At 36.9% G+C, this 20,059-nt stretch overlaps 1 protein-coding gene across 1 annotated transcript in view; it reads right to left on the reverse strand.

Annotated features, from left to right (window-relative positions):
• Positions 1-4,190: 4,190 nt before the first annotated feature.
• Positions 4,191-20,059, reverse strand: part of MINDY3 (MINDY lysine 48 deubiquitinase 3) — a 93,268-nt gene continuing 77,399 nt past the window's right edge. Inside the window, exons 12-15 of the mRNA XM_082682058.1 lie at positions 14,051-14,123; positions 11,347-11,434; positions 8,672-8,743; positions 4,191-5,122 (exon numbers count right to left, since the gene is read on the reverse strand). Coding sequence (XP_082538184.1) covers positions 4,973-5,122; positions 8,672-8,743; positions 11,347-11,434; positions 14,051-14,123 — 383 coding nt within the window. The 3' untranslated portion in view covers positions 4,191-4,972. The remainder of the gene's footprint in view (positions 5,123-8,671; positions 8,744-11,346; positions 11,435-14,050; positions 14,124-20,059) is intronic.

Consider the following 20,059-nt stretch of genomic DNA (forward strand, 5'->3'; position numbering starts at 1 on the left):
AAGGTTGCCTATCTCCACTTGATTTAGTTGTTTTTCTGGGGTTTTATCTCGTTCCTTCATCTGGTACATAGCCCTTTGCCTTTTCATCTTGTCTGTCTTTCTGTGAATGTGGTTTTTGTTCCACAGGCTGCAGGACTATAGGTCTTCTTGCTTCTGCTCTCATTTCTGATGTTTGAGTTCTGTTTTTCTTGGCGAGTCTAGCCAAATGTTGTCAATTTTGTGTATCTTCAAAAACTAGCTTAGTTTCAATGATCTTTTAATTGTCTTTTTAGTCTATTTTATTTCTGCCTGATCTGTTATTTCCTTCCTTCCACAAACTTGGGATTCATTTGTTTTTTTGTGTCTTCGAGGTGTAAAGTTAGGTCGTTTATTTGAGATCTTTGTTTCTTTACATAGGCATTTATCAGTATGAACTTCCCTCTTAGAACTGCTTCTGGTGTCCCATAAGTTTTAGTATGTTGTATTTCCATTTTCACTTGTCTTAATTTTTGATTTCTCTTTTGTATTCTTCTTTGACCCATCGGTTGTTCAGTAGCATGCTGTTTAATATCCACATATTTGTGAATTTTCCAGTTTTCTTCTTGTAATTTCTAGTTTCATACCACTGTGGTCAGAAACAATGTTCGATATGATTTCAGTCTTCTTAAATTTGTTAAGACTTGTTTTGTGGCCTAACATCATATATCCTGGAAAATGTTTCATGTTAGCTGGAGAAAAATGTGTATCCTGTTGCTTTTGGATGGAATGTTCTGTATATGTTAAGTCCATCTGGTCTAACATGCAGTTTAAGTCCAGTGTTTCCTTTCTGACTTTATGTCTGGATGTGGTATCCATTTATTAAAGTGTATTATTAAAGTCCCCTACTATTGTTATACTGATGCCTACTTCTCCCTTTAGGGCTGTTAATATTTGCTTTATATATTTAGGTGCTGCTATGCTGTGTGTAATTTACACGTTACATCCTCTTGTTGGATTGACTTATCATTTTATAATTACCTTTTGTCTCTTATTACAGTCTTTGTCTGGGAGCCAGTTTTACCTGATTAACATTTAGTTACCCCAGGCTTTTTCTTGTTTTCCATTTGTGCAGAGTATCATTTTACATCCCTTCGAGTGTGTCCTTACAACTGAAGTGAGTCTGTTGCAGGCAGCACATAGATGGGTCTTGTTTTTTGTTTTTATACCTATTCAGCCATGATATGTATTCTGGTTGGAGAACTTAGTCCATTTACATTTTAGGTAATTATTGATAGGTATGTACTTACTGCCATTTTGTTCATTGTTTTCTGGCTGTTTTGTAATTCCTCGTTTTTTTTTCTTCTTCTCTTGATCTCTTCATATGTGTTGTGATGATCTTCTGTAGTGATATGCCTAGATTCCTTTCTCTATCTTTTGTGTATCTATCTATTACAGGTTTTTGCTTTGTTGTGACCATGAGGTTTAAATTTATGTCTCTTTTAAGATAATAACAACTTAAGTTTGAATGTACTCTTAACTCCAGTCTTTTTAATATCTGGAGAATTTAAAGCAATGTTTCCCTTTTCTTTTTTGGTGTTAATAATTTATTTCTCATTTTGTTCTTGATCAATTTTGTTAGGTGTTTTTATCCTTTTTTATTAGTTTCCCCCCTCCCCCCAGAGAACTAACTTCTGGTGTTACTGACGTTTTTCGTATTACATATCTGCTATTTCATGGGTTTCGTGTTTTATCTTTTATTCTTACAATTCAGTGTTTTTTAGTATATTCTGTTGTGTAACCATCACATCTATTCTAGAACATTCTTATCACCCCAAAAGAAACCCCTATACACTGGCAATCATTTCCCAATTCTGTGCCTCCACTCTGTCCCCATCCTAGGCTCTTGTGACTGCTAATCCCTTTTCTGTCTCTATGGTTTGCCTATTCTGGACATTTCACATAAATGGAATCATAATGTGTGGTCTTTTGCAACAGGCTTCTTTCTCTTAGCCTGTGTTCCAAGTTCATCCGTGTGGTTGCACATATCAGTAATTCTTCTTAATTTTTAAATAATTTTTCATTGTATGTATATAGTACATTTATTTATCCACCCATTGGTTAATGGACATTTAGGTCGTTTCCATTTTTGGCTAGGATGAGTAACACCACTATAAATATTTAAAGAAAAAATGTTGTGTGTATATATGTTTTGCTTCTCTTGGGTGTATACCTAGGAGTGGAAATGCTGGGTCATATGCTCACCCTTGATTTAACTTTCTGAAGAACTGCACTACTGTTTTTCTAAAGTGACTTCACTATTTTATATCTCCACCAACAATTTGTTTCCATTTCCTCCACATTTTTGCCAACACTCGTTACTATCTAGCTTTCTGATTTTAGACATCCTAGGGTAGGTGAAGTGGTATCTCATGGTTTTTAGTTTAATTTCCCTAATGACTAATTTTGTTAAGCATGTTTTCGTGTGTTTACTGGCCATTTGTGTATCATCTTTGGAGATATCTCTCTTCAAATCATTTGCCCATTTAAAAATATTTTTAATTTTATAAGGTTTCTTTATATATTCTGGATACGAATTCCTTATGAGGTATGGTTTTCAAGTATTTTCTCCCATTCTGTGGGCTGTCATCTCACCTTCTTGATGGTGTCCTTTGATACACAAAGGTTTTAATTTTGATGAAGTTCAATTTATCTTTGCTGCTGCTGTTGTTTTTGGTACTCTAAGAAACCACCGTCTAACCCATTAGATGGATTTGATGATGAGGATTGTTTTTTCTTTTATAGTTTTAGCTCTTACAATTTGATCTCTGATCATTTTAAGTTAACTTTTACAGATGGTGTGTAAAGTCCAAATTTGTTTTGCATGTCAGTATCTCTTTTTATCTCATTATTTACTTTACTTTCAGTTTTGTTTTTGAGATGAAAGCTTATTTTTCTAATTTCCAAACTTTCTATTTTCTACCATATTTACTTAAAGTTATACATTTCCCTCTAAGCACTGCTTTATTTACATTCCACAATTTTTACTATGTACTATTTTCATTATCATTCAGTAAAAAATATGTTCTAATTCCCAGTGCAATTCCACTTTGACCCTTGGGTTATTCAGAAGTGTGCTGCTTAATTTCCAGACTTTTGGGGATTTTCTAAGTTTGTTTTATGGTCCAGCATATAGTCTGTTTTGGTAAGTGTCCCACTTGGACATGAAAAGAAAATGTATCTGCAGTTGTTTGTTTGATGTCAGTTAGATCAAGCTAAGGTCCCAGTCATGCCAGTTGTTGTCAGTTAGATCAAGCTAAGGTCCCAGTCATGCCAGTCATATGAGTTAAGAAACCTACAGTTTCCCAGCTGGGCCTCCAGATTGAGAGGCAGATAAGCCATGCCCACTGTATTCTGTTCAAACTCCTGAGCCACAGGCTTTGTAAAATGATTATGTTGTGGAATTTTGGGATGGTTTGTTATGAAGCAACTGTAAGGAGAAATGACTACACTGTAGGCTCAATGTTTGAGAAGAATCTATGCTTTTTCATAATCCTTATGGAATTTAGGACCAGAGTTAGAGATTAATTCTAGTATAATGTGTTTTACAGCCATTTGGTAATAGGCAAGATGTACCAAAAATACACTTTACAGCTGTAACTGTAGTAGCTAGTATCACACTCCTGAACACAGTGCTACCAAAAGTTGTTATATATAAAATTTTGTGCTACTTTTTTCCTATGCTAAAATCTAATCATTGTAATTGTTAATGTCTATAAAAATATAAATAAAACCCCCAAGAGACTTAGAGAGGAAATACATATTCAACTATACTGTTGAAGGTAAAAGTTCAGTTCTAAAATTCCTATAGAGGATATCTTGTTGGCTTCTCAAGTGAAGGAAAGAAAGTATTTTCTGGCTATTCACATCTCAAATTGCTGGGCAACAAACCTATCAACATATAGTAAATCTCTCTCAGTGAACAGGATGGGGCTTCTGCAACTCTGTCCACTGATGCAGACAGCTGCCCGTCAGGTTCTGGTGCTCCTGGCTGTCTGAGTTACGGAAGTCCTAGGTAAGCATAAGGTTTGGTGCCCCTGTCGAGGGGTCGTGTGCATCCGGTAGGCGTCTGTTCTATGCTGTGCTCTCAGGGTTACTGGGCAGAATCATTTAAAAGTATTTATTTTGAGCCATGAATGTGAAAAATCAAGGATACAGTTGAAGAAAAAACAGTGTTTATTTAGGCCATCCACTAGGATCATAATAAATAATGCAATACACTAATGTAATAACATGTTCTCATGCATTTCTCACATTTAAAATATACAAGAAAGCTGGCTTACGGGGCTGTTAGGACAAATTTGGAGAAGTGTATTTGGCAATACAGTGAAAGCTGACAGTCTTAAGACTATCAATCAGATTCTCTTTCCTCTATATGTCTGTGAATAAATGGTAATGTTCCCTTATAGCTTCTACTTTTTATAAACATGCCAGAGCTAAGCCAATTGTCAAAGGTCCAGGTTGACAATTTGTTATTTATCAATCAATGTTTCTAATGGAAACCAGATTTTAGAAAATAACAAAGATAAACTCTTTTGCATTTCAGTGTGGAGGCTGATACATTGCATGCCAGAATCATTTAAACAATAGACTGTGCCTGAATGAAATAAAACCCCAAGTAGAAGTTTATAAATAGTAACTTTGATACTCAATATAAAAATGTTATAATACGATGCTTGATAAATGACCAAATTATCTGACTGCAACAGTGATAAACTTTGATTACTGCTTAGTTTTGCTAGTAAATTTCACATAAAGAGTTTAAATAGGGTAACCTTTAACTTAAAGCTTTAAAACAAATAATTTAAACATATCTTAAACACTGAAAATGTGTTTTCAATTGTTATTTACAGTTAATCAATGATACCAGTGTATAGCTTAATTGAGCCAATCGCCAGTCTTTCATCCCTCTTTCAACATCTGCTACTACAATCTTCCTTATAAATACTTCGGCAAATCAGTTTAGTGAAGGAGACCGATCTGTGGTCCAGAGTAATTCAATGTATGGCCATTTGGTTTGGAGACAGCGTTTAATAGGAGTGTCATCTGTCTGTAGCATGGGATCTTCAAAACCCATAACAACTGCGGTTCCTTCCACATACATTACCTGTTGAACAAAATAAAGCCACAAGGTCAATCAATCAATATTCTTAGCAAAGTCTTGTGAGGGATACAGAGCTTTTCATAGGCTACAAACAAACAGGGCACTGTGTACTGTTTCATATGGAACGTTATATCTAGTTTTATTCTGATAGAAATTATAAGCTAGAATATCTGCTTCCTGATTAATGTGAAAATAAATCTGGAAATGAATGGTGAAACAATTTTAACTACTAGCTGAATTTAGATTGTAAGATCATGATTTATAAGAAGTGTATGCAAATCCCAAGAACATACTATTTCTGATAAAAGAAAAATCATTCTTCCAGTAATATATTTTCTTTATATAACAACATTTACTTAGTTCCTATTGCTTTAATATGGAGGCACTCAGCTATATATTCTGAGAAGGACTTATTTTCTTCTTTCAATCTAAATGTTGAATTTCCAGAGCTGCAAGCAAACTGGATGTTTGTCAATGAAATTTTCTATTATTGTACTAAATACTTCTGAAATACTATTCATGAATATACTTTGTTCTGCATGAAAAATCATGGAGAAAAAAAATTAAAGGACGTCAGGTCAGAAACAAAAATCTCTATATGTAATGGCAATGACGACTATTAAAAAGATACACTGGCAGGTGGATAGATGTCAGAAAAGTTTTATTCTGATTTCTTTAAACAACTAACTTTTAGAAGTCATTTGTGAAGTAACATACTAGCTAAAGCCCTACCTCATTATAAGCGCCCACCGCATACATTAAAGCATTCAGTCGTGAATTTCGCTTTGTACCAAGAGAAATTCTAACTGCATAATTTAAAAGGAACAGATACAGACGACTACCCTCTTCCAAAGTATGTGTAATGATTTTTACACTCAGTGGCTGATACACATGATTGTAATTACGTTCTTCCAAGATAAAAGCTATAAACTATTTGACCAAGGAGCCAAGAGAAACAACCTGATTAGCCTTAAGATGGAGTCTCCTTAAAATACATTAAATATGGGAATATTTTCTATTACTAGGCCAGATAATTTGGTTTCATAAATCTCTTTTTAGGAGGCTCTAAAGACATACTTTAATGTGAAACAAATACTTTTACTTTTTTGCATCTGTACTTTGGTTGCTGTAGTACTTTCTAGTTTTGATGGAATAAATTTACTATAAAAACTGTAAGTCATGCTTTTCAGCTCTCCAAAGCAAAACTTTTCTCTGAAAATCCCTTGCTCGTGGTGTTAGAGCAGACCTGCTTGGGTGGAGTACCCCGACCTACCTGTGTGGCCTCCCTGGCCTGTGCCCCCTGGTGGGCCACATTCCCTTCCGCTTGGCCAGCCTTCTGTTGTCTGTTTCCTCAGCTAGTTTTAGTAGTACCTTACGCTGAGGTCTACCAGATTTCTAGCTCCTGAGTAACTTTACGGTATACCTCTGCAACTTAATGGCATACATGCTTCGTGTTAAGAGTGCTTACATACTACTGTCATGTTAATAGTTCATCTTTGATTTCTGACCTCTTTGTTAGTATGTCAGACGCTTGTCAAGAGCACGACTTGAAAACTTACTATATACAGGTAGCGTGGTCAAGCAGACCAAGGACACGATTGGGAATCAGGAACTCAGTTCCAATCCCTGCTCTGCCAATGACTTGCTGTGTGACCCTGGCTGAGTCACTTAATCTCCCTGTCTCAGAGGCCTCATCTGTAAAATATGGATAATATGTGACTGACCTACCTTGCAGGGATTGTATGGGCAAGGAACTAAGTAGTGACTATAAAGTTCCTTCTATGACAAGGCTACATAAAACTTCAAACTCTAGAGGAAGCACTCATTTACACACATTAGAACAGAGCATACAAGTCGGCTTACTGACAATTTATATTTTGCTATAGATATCAGTCAATCATTTTACTATGAAAAAGATCTTCAAACCTAATGTAATAAAAGTTCTAATTTATATTGTTATGCAAATACATTTTAATCACAGGTTTAGATTTGCTCTAACTGAAATTATGCATCTAATATACATGATGATCTATTTTCTCTAGCCATCCTCAATTTAGATACATCTGAAACCAGCATGGATGTTTCAAATTAAAAAGGCATGTTAGCCACCAAATGTAAAACAGCTAGTGGGAAGCAGCCGCACAGGGAGATCAGCTCGGTGCTTTGTGACCACCTAGAGGGGTGGGATAGCGAGGGTGGGAGGGAGACGCAAGAGGGAGGAGATATGGGGATACATGTATGTGTATAGCTGACTCACTTTGTTATAAAGCAGAAACTGACACACATTGTAGAGCAATTATACTCTAGTACAGAGGGTAATCGTTTAAGGTATTAAAAACGGAACCACTTGCTTCAGGACAATGGGGCCAGTTGCTGGCACTGGAAGAAGACACCCCCTGCCACAGTATTTCAAGACACCGGAGGCCATTCGTGAGGGAAGTAAACAGCGGTTCAGCACCAACTGTCTCTATGGCACCTTCCAACTCAAAAGCCAGTGGGAGCTCCCAACTGTGAGGGGTGAGTCTGTTGACGCTGCCGGGAATCGCCCTGCTCTCTGAACACAGCGTGCTCAATTATCACCCTTTCTGTCATCATTTGTTCAAGTCTTCCTTTACTCCCTTAGTACAGTTTTATAGTTTATTATTTTATTTGTATAAATACTTGGTTTTTTGGTTTGGTTTCTGCTTTCTGACATTTAAAAGATATAGTAAAATAAAGGAATAACTTCTGTATTCCCACACACACAAAAGGCACGTTAGGCTTTACACCTTCTAATATTAGCTATAGCTACTGTGGCTGTTACTGGCATAAATGCAAACACAGGAGCTGTATCTTAGGTGTAGGCAAAGCTCATTAATCAAAGAGGGTGAATGGGCGAGACCAAAGTTTTGATTTAAAGCCGGTGCGTATATCTGGACGTGAAGCACTGATGTGCCTTTGTCCGTGGAGCACAGCACAGCGGGTGAGCCGCGGGCTCTAAGGGGGACGCCCTCAGCTCCCGTCGCAGCTCCGCCGTTTCCCGGCTGCCTGACGGCGGCAAGCTGCTTACCTCTCCCATGCGGCAGTTTCCTCCACTGTAAAAGGGGAATATACAGGCAATACTTACTTCATGGGATGGTGTTAAACTTCAGATAAAACAAAGTGCTTAAGCCAATTCCAGGTAAATGCTCAATAAATGCTAGGTGTTATGGATGTTAATTTAAATCCTTTAAAATATTTTTCGAAATCAAAAATCTCACTCTTACCCCTTCCTCCTCCATTTAAACAGATCAGTAACTTTCAGCACACTAAACTTGATTTAGTAATATCTACAACACCCAAGGGTAACAACATGTATGTAGATGGAGTTATCTTGTCCCAGTGACACTACTGCTCCAACATTCCAATGAAGATCTCACTGAGTCCAGGTCTAAAATATGCTCTGATAGTGAAGAGACTCCTAGAATAATCTCCTTCCTGAGGTGGCAAGTTTATGGGAATCAAACACTGTTATATACGCCTATATTTTATCAAGCCAGGTGAAGACAAATTACAAGGTATGAGTTATCATACCTTTTCATTGTAATTTGATTGCTTCAGTCCATTGTAGTGGTAGACAGTAAAAGACTCTGGACCACTGGAACCCTGTTATAAACAAAGAACAATTAAAACTTTACATCTTTATATCAGGCAATTTCTAATTAGCAATTGAAATTAAAATGGAAGTTTCTTAATTCCACCTCCTTTGATTACGGAATCATCTGACAAAGCAAGACACTTAGACTTATGCAGTTAACTACCATAAAATCTAAAAGCTGAAATTTGCTTCTGGGGAAGAGACTAGAAACTGGGGGAGTGCTGATTTTTATTATAAGCTCTTCTACAGTTTATATTTTTAAATAAGTGCATGTATTACTTTAATTTTTTTTAAAAAAGGACACAGTTCTAAAATGCAAAAAAATTTCCAAAAATGTACGTCTGCTTTTTTTCTGCTTATAATTTGTTCCTCTCAATAAATACAGAAAGGCAGTGATACCACTTTCACTCAGATTCCAAACATATGCACCAATACTTCCAATTCGGTCCATAGTACCAAATTGGGGGTTTCCATCCCCACAAATATCTTCTGAATATTGTGAACCTTAACTGTGAAAAGGAAACATAGTGCTGAGAGATTTAAACAACATTCAATAGAGAAAGGAAACTGAATAAATCATTATACTAACTTCCAGAGAAAGTGATCATGTCATTCCCACTGTTCTTTGGTTCTCAGTTCGCTAAAGCTCAAGTTCACCTCCCTAAACGTAGCCTTGAAGGACGTTAACGGTCGGGCCCCTGCAGGTGCCTGACTCCCAGTGATTCCCTTTAGTGCCTACGGCTGAGTGTCCCCGTGCCCATGCCCCTTAAGGATCTTCCTGGTCATATCTGATTGATTGTGACAAAAGTTGGTCCAGTGTCCCTCCTTGGAATTTTTTCCAGTTGGAAGCAAGAGAAGGAACTCCTTTCCAACGAGAAGGGATGAGATGGGGATGAGACTCCTTCCAGCCCCAGAGGTTCCCGGCACCACCTTCCAGGCGCTGCTTCCTCTGTCCTCCCGTTGCTCTGAGCTACTCCTCCCAATTCCTATCTTTCTGGCCCACGTCAGGCAGTTCAGGCTGGGATTTGCAACCAAGAAGCCTAAACTACAGGACCTAACCTACCCTTCCAGTCTTATCTCCAACCACTCACCTTCCTGAATTCTGTTTGAGACAAGCATATTCTTCATCTTCCCATGAAGAGCGCTTTGGTTGTTGGCTCTTTGCACATTTGTGATTTTTTAAAGTCTTTTCTCATTTTTCAAGATCTGGTTCAAATCTTACTTTGTAAAGTTTGCCTTAAACACACTATTTGGGTTCCTCATTACTTTGGGGTCTTTCTAACAATCGTCTCAATTAATTTGTGAATCATACACTACTGTGCATTATCTCTTCAGCTGTTATTTTGAAAGACTGTTTACATTTTTAACTGTTTTCAACTTTTCATGTCTAAAATCTAAGCTCTCATAACTTTTTGTATCCCCTTCAAATGCTTTACAAAACAGAAAACTCTAGAATTTATTCAATCATCTTAATTGTATACATGAGTCAGTGCAATTAGTCGCTTAGATAATTTGGCTGTTGATTTTCAGAGTTAGTTAATATACTTTAACCTACAAAATAAATATTTTACTACAATTGAATACAATTTACATATCTCCAGTTCTAGTAACTAACAACTGATATAAAATAAATAGCAACGAAAGGTAGTGTAAAACAGTGGTTAAAGTACTTTGTCTCTTTGCTTGGATAACCTACACTGGATCCTGAATTGGCCTCATGCTAGCAGTATGACGTTAAACCATTTTCTTAAGTTCTCTAATCCTCTGTTTCCTCACTGACAAAAATGGGGGGAAAATAATACCTAATTTGTAGGGCACATGGTGCCTGGGTGCATAGTACATGCTCAATAAATGGTAGCTGCGCCTGCTAGTCTTACCATAAACCATGCTGGTATCTGATGAAATGATCACAATACACCTGGCTAAATAATTTGGGTGGGTGGTAAAACCCTGCACTCAGATAGGAAGACAAGCCAGGTGTAGGCTGTAGAATTAGCCAATGACACAGACATAACCTGAGCATACTGAGACGGGTATAGATAGATCCTTTTAACTCAGCTCCTGTCACAGCCAGTGGAAGGCATGTCCCAGCATGAAGCAGCACAGCTCCACTCCAGTAAAAGGCTTTCCTTTTACTCAACTAAAATTCTCCTCGAACTTAGCACTGGTAGCAGTTCGCACTACATGCAGGCTCCTTTACCTTCTTTGCTAGTATTTAGAAAGTTCTAAAAAGATACATACCAATCAATCAACAACAGTTACCCGAGAGAAGGAAAACAGGGGTGGGAGTGGTTTAAGAGAATCTTTCTCTTTTTACTCCACAAACTTCTGAATTTGAATCTTCCTTTAGAAAAACAATATCAATGTGTCTATATTGGTGTATATACTCTCTTCCACCACCCCTGTCCCCCAAAGTTTTGTGTTGCTGTACTGGAACACACAACTCTTCTATCCTCTCTGTTGGGAAAGTATTTACATGACAATAGTGCTTTATTAGTCTAATATCTGCATGTGAGAACATTTTTAACTAGTAGAAAAAAATGCTGAAGCAATCATAATATGATCCTCCCAACAGAACAAAACAATAAATATATTTCTTCAGCTATGTTACCTGATCAGGAAAAAATTCTTGAAGAAATGGACCCAATAATATGATTCCTAATCCTTCTGGATCTAATTTATTCTTCATGAGATTTATACTATGGGGAGAGAAAAAAGAAAAACAGTGGATACCAATGGGAAAAAAGCTTATTTTTCTTCTTCCATGATTAAATTACTATAACACATCTGACTGCCAAAAATCCTGACAGCTGTTCTTTTTAAACCCTTAATGACAAATACACAGGATGACATCTAATTTGCCAAAACTTGGTTATTTTTAAACCAGAGTAATCTGTTACTATTTAGAATTTAAATTATGATGATGACTTTGGAATATTGTTCCTTATTAGGTAAAGTAACTTAAAAACCCAGGCTTGTGAAAACAAGCTTTTAACCTCCCAGAGGCACAGTCTCTTTGCTTCATGGCTATGCCTGAATTTAACTATCAAAAGAGGCATTTAACTTAAAATAAACTTTTTTTTTTTTTTTTAAGCCCAAAGAGAAAAAGAAACAGCATCAAAAGCAGTGGTACATCAGATAAACAGAAACATCTCCGAAAATGCTTACTTTCAAGAACCAAATGAGGTGGAGGCTTAAAATTCCTACAGTGTAAACTGAAGGTTAAAAAAGGTAAGATAATTCTCAAAGAGCTGAAGTATAGGTGTAACGATCAGGTGTAGCCCAGGCTGCTGACAGGTATTATGTGTGACTAGAAAGAAGGCGGAGAAAAGTGGACTGCAGTTTGAAGAGAGTTTTAAAAATGAAAATGGTCTTTTCAGAAAATTTTCATTCTCCATGTTATCTTTCAAACTATAAATGTCAGGTTAAATACAACTTATTATACAGTTGACCCTTGAAATAACATGGGTTTGAACTGCACAGGTCCACGTATATGTGGATTTTTTTTTCAATAAATACATACATGTACCATAAATAAATTCTCTTCCTTATGATTTTCCTAATAACATTTTCTTTTCTTTAGCTTACTTTAAGAATACAGTAATATAATATATATAACATACAAAATATGTGTTAATAGACTGTTTATGTTACTGGTAAGGTTTCCAGTTAACAGTAGGCTATTAGTAGTTAAGTTTTGGGGGAGTCAAAAGTTACACACGGATTTTCATCTGTGCGGGGGTCAGTGCCCCTGACCCCTGTGTTGTTCAAGGGTCAACTGTACAACATGCAAAGGATATGACACTTTAATGGGTCTGAGTAATGCCAGGAGGTTATGACATGAAACAGAGAAAGGCAAGGTCATATTATATTTAATATAATTTACTAGTCCTCGATAATAAGGCCCTGTTAATGGGCCATCACATATTATAAACGTGACTAGACCAAAGGACCGAATAAATAACTCAGTGCAATCTTTCAGCTACTTCTAGAAAAACAATTTGACTCTACTGTGCTAACTTTAAAATGCAGGGTATGTTATGTATTCTGATGAAACAAGGAAAATTAAGTAGATGACGTATAGGCATCTACGTAAGAATCTGAAACAAAAAACCAACTTTGCCTTTTTCCTCCTTCCCATCTTAAGAATTGTTAGTAACCAAAATTACCTCCGTTCAATTCCCTTTTGCATATTAGAGCAATGTAAACAAGGTCTCCACTTGGAAATCAGTTAAGAAGTACGGTAGTTACTATTATCTCATTTACTGGACTAGTTCAACTGTCTCTGAATTTCTCCTCTTTAAGTTGGAATCAACAATTATGTCTACTAAGTAAGGGTAACATCACAGCGCTAGGTACTGACATTGAGACATATTAATTCAGATGTGATTAGTCTGCAAATGTTTATATGTATTTCATACTTTTGAAGAAAATACACCCTAACTATTTAAAAACAGAACAGGATCAAGTTCTAAAAACTGTGTACCAATATGTTTTATGCTGCTTTTGCTGAATCCTTTCCTTAAATGTTTGTAAGCTAAAGTTTGTTCACTGTCAGATACATTTTCAGAAGGGGAAAACAAGACAAGACAACTGTGCAGAAAAAGGAAAACATAGTGTAGATCAAATGTGATTTTTAAATCACCTATATTTGATTAATATATTATATATTTGATTACCATATTTGATCAAAAGATCTATCCACTTAACCAGAGAGAGATTTTCCCGTGGATAATAAAGATCCCAAATTTATGGAAGAAGTTATAGATGTAATAATGTACATTATTAACGAAGACAACGACTGACATTAATGTTAGGCAATACTGAAAATTATATTCTGTAACATACTGGGGCCACTTGCAAAGGTTTCAGATCATTTAGAATGTTCAGGGTCTTTAAGACTGAATGTCAAAGGCCTGCTGGTTATTTAAGCGGGACGACTAGCAATACAGACATTCTACATACCTGTCACTACTTTTGCTGAAGGTGCTAAAGACATGCACAAAATTTCAAAACATGGAAGAAGTTTCACAGTGAGAAAAATAAGGAAAAAGGCATTTACATTTTTAGGACCCTTTTTAAAAAACTAGACCATAAGTGCAGAGTGGAAAAGGAAGCTCACTTTAAGTAAGTCAAGTCTCTGCTATAATACCGATTGGTCTGACTGCTTCCTAAATCGTTGCTTAATATCAAGTGCTATGCTTCATATATGCATAAACGCTTAGATTTTTTTAAAAAAGGCAATAATGTGTGTATAACGTTTTACATTTAACAGAACTAAGAGTTGGTTAAGTAATACTTCGTATGTAGCTTACTATTCAGGATCTGAAACAAGGTCCAATGCTTTCATCACATCTTCTAGGAGTGAATCAGGTATGAATCCATTATCTGGAAAAGAATTACAGAAGCAATTTGGATTAAGTTTACTTCAAGAAATGCTATTGCTGCTCAGCCAGACGCCAGTGAAGAATCACATAAGAGGGATACAAAGAATTAAGAAACAGCATATTAAGTTTATTTGGGGCACAATATTATTATTAGGTACTCTCTTAGTTTTCTTAGGCACATAGGTAAAGATTTATTTTCAAGGTTAGTTTTCTAATACAAAAATGAACCACGACTTCTCCCTGAGAACTCCAAGGAAACCTGAAAGCCAAATTACTTCTTAAACAGGCTTACAAATTTAAATGAGACAAGTTTTTTCCTACTTAAGTTTTTAGCAGTTATCCAATTAAAATAAATCTTTACCAGTAAATTCTTTTTGTCGCAATGTTATTTTAGCTTCTTGCAAGAATGTTCATGAACCACTGTTACTTAGATCTCTGACAATATACGATCAAGAAAAGATATCTCTTGACTTAAATCAACAGACCTGATTTAAATAAAAGCCATAGATTTAATAGCGAAAAAAATTCAAAGTTGGAACGCAGAGTAGAATCAAATGTTGATGCAGAGTAGTTTATGGAAAATGTTCCTTTTCTTGGGCTCGATGAGGAAATAGCATTGGTAAATGGCCCAAACTCAGATGATGCAATAGGACGTGATACACACAAAAAGCTTGTAGGGCACTTTGAAACCACAGTACTTATAAACAAGCAACTTGATTCCCTTAAATGAACAATTTCCTTAAATGTACAATTCCTCTACCCATTTATTCTTTCCTGAAGACTGTCTCAGCTTTAAATCAACTTCCAACACAATAACCTTTTCAGGGATTAGGATAATTAAGGAAAAAAAAAACAAAAACAACCTTGTCCTGGAGGACAAGATGCCCAAAAGCCCTGCTTCTATAATCAAACCATAGAATAAAGTGGAGTTGCTCTTTCTGCACATAGCGTGTACTCTATCAGCAAGGAAATAAAGATTTTTTTGAAAGTCTTTTCTTAAACCTCATAAGCACATGCTTACCCATGTGAAGACAGATTGGCTTTGACTAAAAGGCTAAGAATCATTTAGGATAATTAAAAATTATCCTAAATATAATTTTAGAAAGTGAACATTTAGAATAATTCCAGTCTGTCAGGTTACCAATAACTGAAGGTATAAAGAATAAAAAAACTTGTTTGAAGGCACCTGTGAAAAACATGCAAGCTTTGTAAGCCTCAGCTGATGAGTCTGAAAGGCAGAAAATTACTCCTTTTGCTTAGTTAGGTCACAGCTAAAAGCTTAGCATTTCCGAATGTAAAACAGGCTTTATGTGGCTACTGGCGGCCAGCAACAGTTATCCGGATAGGTTTCCATGTTTACGGGCTGTCATGTATATCCACTTGACAGAAGCAGTGTGTATTACAATATTCTTCTGAAGCATTGAATGGCAGGCAGCCTTATCTCTTCTTACTGTAACCTGAGACTCAGCTCCCATCCCCAGAAAGGGCTAATGGGCTGTATACGGACACAAACAACAACTAGGAAAACAACACAATGACCTCCTTAACTCAAACGTGATTAACCTCAAGCTTAAACATTCCAACACATTTTTAAGGGGCCTAAGAGATTTACAACGTGTAAACACGGCCATTCTGGAGTACAGCAATGACTACACCAAGCCAGTGACTCTAGTTTTTGTACATACAGTATTTTATAACTGGAGGCCGCAGAATCATTTTTTTCAATACCTCAAAGACTTTTAATACACCCAAGATTAGAAGAGGAGATTTGGAATTACTTTTTAAAACACTAATTTTGAAATTACTTTATTCTTTAATAATCATACCTGTCAAGACAAATTCTTTAGAAAAAGCAGCCTTAAGTCTAAGCAGATCGAAACTCACTCCATCTAGTATTTAGTCAGCTGGTTCCTCAGAGAATATGGAAACAGAGACACAAAGATAAGCCCTCAATACCAACAGCAGAGGAAATCTGAGCATACAATTTGTTGATTGCTCAAGCTGACCTAAGAAGCACCAAAGGAAAAAGCAGAACTTAAATGCATCGGTAATTTAACCACATGAATATAAAATGGCCTTGTACAGGCTTTCAAGCTCAGAAGAACGGGGAGGATGGGCGGGGAGGGCAAGGGGGCAGTGCCCGCGGTTGTGACGGTACGCAGCTACGGTGCCAACATTCACATACAGTTAAACTGTGTTTAAGACATTTGAAAAGGAGGAAAAAAGCTGTTCGTTTATAAATTTAAAAAAGAGGGGATTTTTTGTTTCTTTAAAACCCAGTAAACAGACGGCAAGAAGCGCCCAGCTCCTAGAGCTCGGGAAGAGGAACTCTGCACAGAGCAGCGCTGGGTAGGGGCACAACGGTGAAGTGAGTTAGCAATTTGCTGGGTAGGAGGACCAGTTCAGAATGGTGAAGAAGGCGAGCTGGCCTCGAAGGAGAAGGAAGGACCCATCCTGATTCCCATTTGGAAAGACGGTGGGGAGCTTGGCAGGCCTCCTAGCAGAGGCACCAGCTGAAGGGAGAGCTGCAGGAGAGAGCAGGTGTCAGGAAGCCACAGCGGGACAAGAAACAGCGTGAGAGGAGATGGGGACCCAGCACTGGGGACCGTTAACGTTTTCAAACCCCTGTAGGTGAGAAAGAGTACAGTTTCTTAGGAACAGAGGAGACAATCAAGATCAAGTTGAGAATTTAAGTGCTGTTGGTTTTAGTAAAAAATTAACAAATTATTTTTACTCAATGTTGTATCATACTTTACCTAGCTATTATTATTGACGCTTTAATAACATATCCCTACAATTTAATAGAACTCTTAGTGAAAAAAAGTGTGTGGCTTTTGCCCAGAGGCAAGGTTAGGGCATTTTCGTAGTCGCGCTTGCCCTGGTCTCCTGGCTTGTGTCTCCCTGCTGCTTCGCGCCTCTGGCCCCGTAAAACAGAGGCCATGGACAGCAGGGATGCCATGACCCGGAGGCCGAGCACGGTGCTTAACACAAGTAGCTGCTCAATAACATTTGTTACATTCAATTATTCAAGCTAATCCTAACTTCAGATTTAAACAAACTGCTCTGTTCAGGCACCATGGTTCAACCAAAAACAGCTCTGTGAATTGTACCTAGGAAGTTTACAAAGAAATGAGTAGCTGCTTTATGGCCTGTCCTGCAGAACCACTTCAATTATGTGATGGGAAAGTTGCAAACCAAACTAAACAAGGTGCACAGGATAAAGAAAAAACTATGGCTGGGGCAGCAGGAAACAGTGATGAGAATGGTACAGCAAGGTGAATGGAAGTGACGGAAGGGATGCAAAGGTAGAGAGAAGACAACGTGATTTAAAAGGAAGAGAAAAAGACAGAATTAAACAAAAGGCAACTTCTAGATAATGTCTAAGGATGGGTGAATACTGAACTATCTACAACAAGTAAAATTATTCTTAAAGATGAAAGAAATGTACCACACTGAAATCATTCAGACAAAAGATGCTATCAATATATTTTAGCAACCTACAAAGAATACAAGGGCTCTTTAAAATTAAAATATATATCCCTTGTCCAAACAGGGTTGATGAAGTCTACAACGGGGCGGGGTGAAGAAAGAATAAGAGGGAGAGAGAGAGAAGAAAACAAAACAAACCCCATTACGGGTGATGCTAAAAATTTCAAATACCATCTGTGTAGAATTCAGTTCTTTGGAGATTACTGAATAAGCTCTATGCTACACAGTTTTGGATTTTTTTCTTTTTTAAACAACAGTATGGTCAACTTATTGAGTACCTGAATAATGATGTAAAGTAGATACAAAGGCCATCTTACAGCTGAGGAAACTGAGGTTAAGGAACTTGCCCAACATCACACAGCTGAGTTTACAGAGGTGGGATTTAAATCCAGCTTGTCTGATACCCACTGGAATGCTTTTAGCATTTTAGAAAGCCATTTTCTGATACCTGGAGGCATTCCAAAATTCCTCTCTTGTCCAGTATCTTTGATCACATTGATCAATTTACCTCTGTCCCTACTCTTTTGTTTTTAAAAATTACTATAAAATATGTATCTGAATACAAACCAAATATCCAAACTTCCCCCACAAAAGAGATGTAAAAAACAAAATGAAACGAAACAAAACGTAAAAACAACGCCACCCCCCAACCCAAATCCCCAGGAAACAAAACTATGGACTTTCTCTAAAGCCCATATGTAACACTTTATATAGGACCAGTACCTGATTCTCTTTAGGATCTGAGTACACACACTAGTGTTCATTTCCATTTCTGAATTTGGGATTCTTCATTAAAGGGACCATGTAATTAGAGATGGTATGTCAAGGTCCTGCTTGAAATTAAAATTCTGGAAGTATTACAAAGGAGAAACTAACAGCTAAAAATACATTTATGAACTTATTTTATATGTACGCTTGGCGTCAAAATAATGATTGAGCTCCTTAGATCCTAAAGACTCTGAAGTAGAGACTAACTGCTCAGTGGGAATGACAGTCAATATCATATCCTTATTCCAATAAATTAAAAATAGTTAAAAGTAGACAAAGAGGTTAAAACACAGCTCTTTATGACCTCAGCCTTTTAAAAAGGTACTGGTAGTGGAGAGAGGGGGAAAGATTGCTTGACCTTCTGGAAGAACACCTCGAATCTGGTCTCAGTTCTCACAACTAGGCATGCAGCTCTGAAGAAGTGACCTAAACCCTCACAAGGTTGGTTTTTCTTAAGAACAAAATGGTGCTGGTCATCCCTGCTTATCTCCTAGGTTTATGGTAAGGTTTTAATGAGACCACGCAGGTAAACGGCTTTATAAACTGTGATGTTTCATGCAAAGGCCAGCCATCATGATTATTACTATTTTTAGACAGGTCCTCAGTTACTGATGGTCTTTTCAAACCTAAACCTGATTTATGAGTCACCTGTTTAGAACACTGAACATACAGTCTCACGGAGGCAATGCTGTAAATGGTGATTAGCCTGCAACTGCATTTAATTCATAAGATGCCTAAAGCAGGAGCTAACAGTGCTGATTACAGGTCTACCTACCTGACAGGCACGTGCAGACACCCGGGGTAGGAGCGAGGCTGAGGTGGGGAGGGTGAGACAGACACCAGAGTACTCACAGGTACCAGAACTTGGATTCTCTTCTCTTTAGCTTCCCTCTAGGTCAGTTTTTCTACAAATATTCTAAAGAGGGTGACAAACGGCAACTGTCACCACACCAGCCTCTGCTAAACGGAAACTGGAACTACCCAGAAACTTCTAAGTACTGTTAATATAGTAAGTGTTCTGAGAAAGCCAGATCTGTTCAGATCCTGAAATATAAGTGTGCTATGTTGGGGGAAGGGGGGATCAAATCAGTAAATTAGCTGATTAGTTTGTGACTAAAAATGAAGAATTTTCTATTTTTAATCTTTCAGCTTCCTAGAGTGGACTGTCAATAGCTAAACCATAAACAGGGATATTCAAATGAGAAAGTGGAGTTTATTTTCTATGTAAGTCATAGACAGAAAGAGATAGCTTTTCTAAGATGACCGAACAAGTTTTGTTTGCTTCTTAACAATTCAGATTATAGTCCTGCTAAGTTGTCACACATAAAACTATTTAGATGAAAACTAATTTATTTAATCAATAATTTTCTCTCTCTAGTAAAAACACAGCAAATTTATTTTCATATGTATTTCTCAGGACTCAATTCTGAAAAACTGCCACTGATCATAAATTGTTTTAATATTGCCAATAAGACAATTTTCCTTGTAATTTAGTAGACAAAATGGAGCCTGCTACCTCATTAATGATTTTAAAAAATTGAAATTGCAAAAAGCAAACAAATCTACTACTTGTGACTATAACATACTAAAGTTTAGGAGGCATGAGTTGGGGTCTCCCAATGATTCCAGCTGAAGTTGTTAACTTACTATAAGACAAATTTCATTCAGTGTTGGGAAGAT

Source organism: Grampus griseus, assembly GCF_964374135.1.
Source record: "Grampus griseus genome assembly, chromosome: 2".
NCBI classification, from domain to species: Eukaryota; Metazoa; Chordata; class Mammalia; order Artiodactyla; family Delphinidae; genus Grampus; species Grampus griseus.